The sequence below is a fragment of the Medicago truncatula genome, chromosome 5 (assembly GCF_003473485.1).
Source record: "Medicago truncatula cultivar Jemalong A17 chromosome 5, MtrunA17r5.0-ANR, whole genome shotgun sequence".
Taxonomy (NCBI): domain Eukaryota; kingdom Viridiplantae; phylum Streptophyta; class Magnoliopsida; order Fabales; family Fabaceae; genus Medicago; species Medicago truncatula.
This window is the reverse complement of record NC_053046.1, coordinates 25,972,732-25,977,926: the sequence shown is the minus strand read 5'-3', so window position 1 is coordinate 25,977,926 and position 5,195 is coordinate 25,972,732. Positions and strand designations below refer to the sequence as shown.

The following is a 5,195-nucleotide window of genomic DNA, read 5'->3' as shown; positions in this document are numbered from 1 at the left end:
CCAAGAATGTACATGCACATAAACACAAGTCTAATATTTGTACATTATATAGTCAAAGGAATGGGTCGATTGATATATAATGTGGCCCTATGAACAAGTAACACCAAAAAGCAAAAGCTTTTATTTTTTTTCTGCACATTTTTCGTTGTGAAGAAGCATATAGCTCGTGGAGTGCAGCTTATTGAGACCAGAAGCAATGTAAAAAGAACAATTGAGAATGGGGTACATAACTTCTCCCATTCTATTATAAGAAAACATGTCATGTGTGTGTGCTATTTGTTATAACATGATCATGTTCAAAAGTAGTCCAAAAAGAATCAAAGTTTTTTCTTTCCTTCTAATTGTATAAATAAATAAATCATACAATTTTGTATATCATGTGTTTTGAACGCGTCTTTAATTAAAATGAAACACTAAAGCAGGTGTTGCTTGCACTAAAAGTCATAAATAGAAATATATATGTATATTTTTTTTTTACCTAATTAAATTAAAACAATGTTGGCCCTATTGAAGAAAACAAATCTCAAAATTGTCAAATAAACATGGTATCAAAGATATCCATGTAAAAAAAATTGTATTGATCTTTGACATCTTATAATCTTGGTGACTTGATCTTAATCAAGTTAATTAACTACAATCTCCTAACAAACCCCAAAAATGTTGTATGGTGTGGAAATTGAAGATCAAGGGTAAAAAACTAATGGATCTATTGATCAATAGGGTGTCAAAATTTCATTTTTAAACATACAATAGAAAGGAACCATATGATTTATATATCTAAGTTTCTTAATAAATAGAAGCATATAATACCAAACTTAAAACATTGAAACAAGGAAATCCCTTTGTTCTTTAGGCAAACAGGGTAGATGGGCCGACAAAAGCCACACTTTTCAATGGTTCAAGTTTCCACAATCTGACACTTTGGCATGCAATGAAGGACTTCCTAGATCCTCATATATTAGCAAAATATTTATACAATATGAACAAAAACTTTAAAAATAAAATAAAATAAATAAAGAATGAATGAAATGGAAAAAGATTCCCAATACCACGTAGTTATTGATCTCGACCGTTCGATCAAAATTAATGGTGGAGATCGTTTAATATTAATTTAGGTGGGTGTGTAATGTAAGACATCAAATCTGAAATTAATGTTTTAGATTGATTACAGCATGTAACTGCACCATATTTTTTCTGAAAGGTAACATAATAACATTGATGAACATTTTTTTCTTTTTTCCCTTCATATGTAAATTATATAACATAAAGAAAACTAATTGTAAAATAGATATTACAAGCTTTGCTTCAATAATACATATATAATCTCACATAAATAGAAATTCACAAAAGAGAGACCAAAAATTGTCTCTTCTCTTTATGAATATCTTCTAGAGTATAAATAATCTTAATTTTGTCACAGTCAGTAATAGTAACTTCAAGAACTAGCACTGTAGAAAAACAAATATGAATTTATAAGAGTAATAAAAGAATATGTTTTTTTTGCTTGAATAATTCCTCTTAGTAGAAGCTCCACAAACTAATGTCACCTTCTTCATACCAATCATCAAGAAGTACTTGAGTTGAATCAATATCAAACAAAGAACCACTTAGCATTTGATCAACATGTTTTGGTGATTGTAATAAACCATCAAATCCATACCAAGAATCCATCATAGCCATTGATTGATCATTAGCTTGATAATGATCATCACAGGCCCCAAAAGATGAAAAAAGTGAAACATCATCATCAATTTGATCAGAAGGAGAAGATGACATTGATGGAGATGAAACTAATGAGGATGATGAAGTTGGTGGGGTGCTAATAGTATTAGTAACATCATTGTTACTAGAAGAAGAAGAAGAAGAAGCAGCAGCAGCAGCAGCAGCTACTCTTTGAATAGATTTAGGTGACATAGAAATATTCTCTTGAGGAATGAAATGTGAAGAAGTTTCTAAAGGGAAGTTAAGATTTGTTGCAGATGAACCTTTAAGGCATAAAAGTGCAGCATCATAGGCTCTTGCAGCAGCTTCTGCAGTTGAATAAGAACCTAACCATATTCTTGTTTTTTGATTTGGTGCTCTTATTTCTGATACCCAAGAACCCCAACTTCTCATTCTTACTCCTTTGTATTTTTTCTTCTTATCATTTGATGCTGCTTTTGTTGATAAAACATGTTGTTGCATTGGCTTTGGTTTTGGTTTTTCCTTGTTGATCTTGTTGATCTCTGTCTTAACCATGATAAATGGATGCAAAAATGTTTTTTTAAGGGTGTGTGTTGAAGGGGTTTCTCTCTTTTTAATGTGTGTGTGACTTTTTGTTTTGTTGGTGATGTTTTCAAAGTGGAGAGTGAATGATGCAATTGGTACTGAATTTGGGGAAGTAAAGAAGATGTATTTATAGAGTGAGACTTTCATTTTAAGATATCAAACAAAAATCTCCTATAGTCAAAATATGAGATTGATGCCAGATGGATTTTAGTTCATCTGAATTTAATGAGTAGAAGACTATAATATTGAAATTAAATGACTTCTTTGTCCTTTATCTTAGTGAAGCTTCCTCCAGAGAAATATTACTCTTCTGGTCCTTATTATAAGAAAAAGTTGACTTTTTAAGTTTATAGAATAATTAATGTATCTTATTGAAAATATAGATTAGATACATCACTTACACAATGAACTAAAAAAATCAATTATTTCTTATAATAAGGACTGGAGGGAGTATATGATATAAAATAGATTTGTCTAAAATGCATAAACAAAACAGTCTTGTATCATGTACAATTTTTTTTTAAATGTTAACGAGTGTCTCCCGATACTCTTTAAGCAATTTTTTTTTTTTTTGGTATATCTTTAAGCAATTTTAATAGTAAGGTTTTTTGAAAATATTTGTAATTAATGCATTGGAATTTGTAACATTTAATTTTTAAAAAAAATATTTTCTAAATTTGAGATCGTTAAAGAGTGCCCGAAGAACACTCGTCAACAAGATTCTTTTTTATCATTAGATGAAAAAGTTACATCATATTTTATTTAATTTAATGAAAAAATATGGTCAAAAATATGTTATATGTGTATAGTGCAAATGATCAAACATTGACACATAAAAAGAAACGAAAAGATTAATAACAACAACAAAAAAGACTACTTAAGTCACTTAACGTTCTAAAAATAATAACTAAAATTGCACTCCATGCGATTTTAAATATAATCAAAAAGTCAAAAGTTTTTTTTCCTAAATCTAAAACAAATACATTTGAATTTTGACTTATATTTAAGATGAATTAATTGTATTTTCAATTATCCCTCTTGAAAACTTGTTCCATGAAAAAATGAGTAAAAATAGTTGCTTTTGGACTCATTAAGTAAATAAAGCAGTTATTCTCATTTAACATGGTTTTGAATATTAAAACAAAAGTCAAATGTATTTTGTTTAAACTTAGACCAAATACATTTGAATTTTACTTATATTTAAGATTGATTAATTTTATTTTTAATTTATCGCATGTGGGAACTTGTTCCATGAAAAAAATGAGTCATTGAAAAATCCAATTTAAATTAATTGTATGATAATTAAACATTAATAATATTTTAAAGTATAGAAGTATCTAGTCAACATTCGCTTATATTTAGGAAAAAATAAATACCCCTTTCAAAATGAAATATAAACAAAAAAAATAGTTGAAAAGTCAATGTATGTGGTTAAGAATTTTGTCCATATATATCAACTATTCAACAATCTTTTTTGTTTATATTTCCTTCTGGATGGAGTACAATATTTTCTTGTTTACATATGAGATTGAAGGGAGTATTTTTTTTTAGCAAACAAACATATTTCATTGCACAACTGCAAAGAATAACCTATCGTAGTAACAATGATCTATATTTAAAGAGTTCGCTTATGTTTATTTCATATGTATTGAAAGCATTGAACCCAACCCGAAAAGCTAAAAGGGGTTATGTTAGGCTCTGTTTGGTAAAAATAAGCTATAAGCTAGCTGATAGCTGAAAAGCTTGCTTATTAAAAATAATGTGTTTGGTAAAATTAGCTGTTGAAGTGACTGATAAGTATAAAATGACATGTTTTTTTTTTTAATATACATATAGACACACACATTTTTTTGTAATGTATTTCTTTTTTAATATTTTTAATTATAGTTAAATATGTTTTTGGTCCCTATAAATTTTCAAACTTTTGGTCTTAGTCTCCATAAAAAAATTATTCGACCTTTAATCCTGAAAAAAAATTCACCTACAATTTGATCTCTGCTTTATGAATCCCAAAAATAAGAGAAAGGTGGAAACAAAAAGTGAGCTAGAATATATAAAATTTTACAACGTACAAAAGACTAGTTATTTTTTCCTTTAAAAAAAAAATAGGCTAGTTATTTTTTTTGTGATGTACGGCAGGTTAGTTATAGCAAAATATAAAGTATTTCATTATATATATATATATATATATATATAAATAAAGTGCTCCTTAAAAAAAATAAAAAAAACGTGACATTTTTTTTAAGGGAAAATATGGGGTGGTTATAAAGATGAACATGGGTAGTTGTTTAATTAAAAAATAATTAATTTAAATTAATAGGGTTAAAGTTGGAAGAAAATATAAAAAGCTACTAGCTATAAGTTAAAAAGCTACTTGAAATAGCTTTTCAAAAAACGCTATAAGCTCATGAAAAAAGCTTGTTACCAAACACGTCACGATTTCATCTAACGAGCTTATAAGCTAATCCAACAAGCTATAAGCTAGCTTTTTTGTGTTACCAAACACAGCCTTAATCGGTTCCCCTGAGACACTGGTTAAGGATACAAAAAATAAAGTTGTAAATTGAAAAAAAAAACACTTTTTTGACTTTTTATGAATTGATTATGCATTTTTCAATGCGATAATTACTATATTTGCTTCATTGATCGATGTCTCATGGGTACCGGTTAACATTTCTCTAAAAGATATATTATTTTTTTTAGGGAAAAAGATTTACCACTTTTTTTTTTTAAGGAAGATTTACCACATATTTATCACTTGTGTTACATTTTTTTTTTTTTTTTTTTTAAGAACCACTTGTGTTACATCATATTATCATATAAACTATTTTCAAAATTATAGTTTTAATATACTGGATTAGCTATAGTTATTATATGTGGTAATGGGTATGACCTAGCATGGTAAACAAAATGCAGGCTTAAATCTG

At 27.7% G+C, this 5,195-nt stretch overlaps 1 protein-coding gene across 1 annotated transcript; it reads right to left on the bottom strand.

The window, feature by feature from the left end:
* Positions 1 to 1,248: 1,248 nt before the first annotated feature.
* LOC11436027 (ethylene-responsive transcription factor ERF014) lies at positions 1,249 to 2,417 on the bottom strand. Its single transcript, XM_003614691.4, has one exon. It carries the CDS (start codon positions 2,413 to 2,415, stop codon positions 1,519 to 1,521), a length of 897 nt encoding a protein of 298 aa, XP_003614739.2. The 5' UTR covers positions 2,416 to 2,417; the 3' UTR covers positions 1,249 to 1,518.
* Positions 2,418 to 5,195: the final 2,778 nt, after the last annotated feature.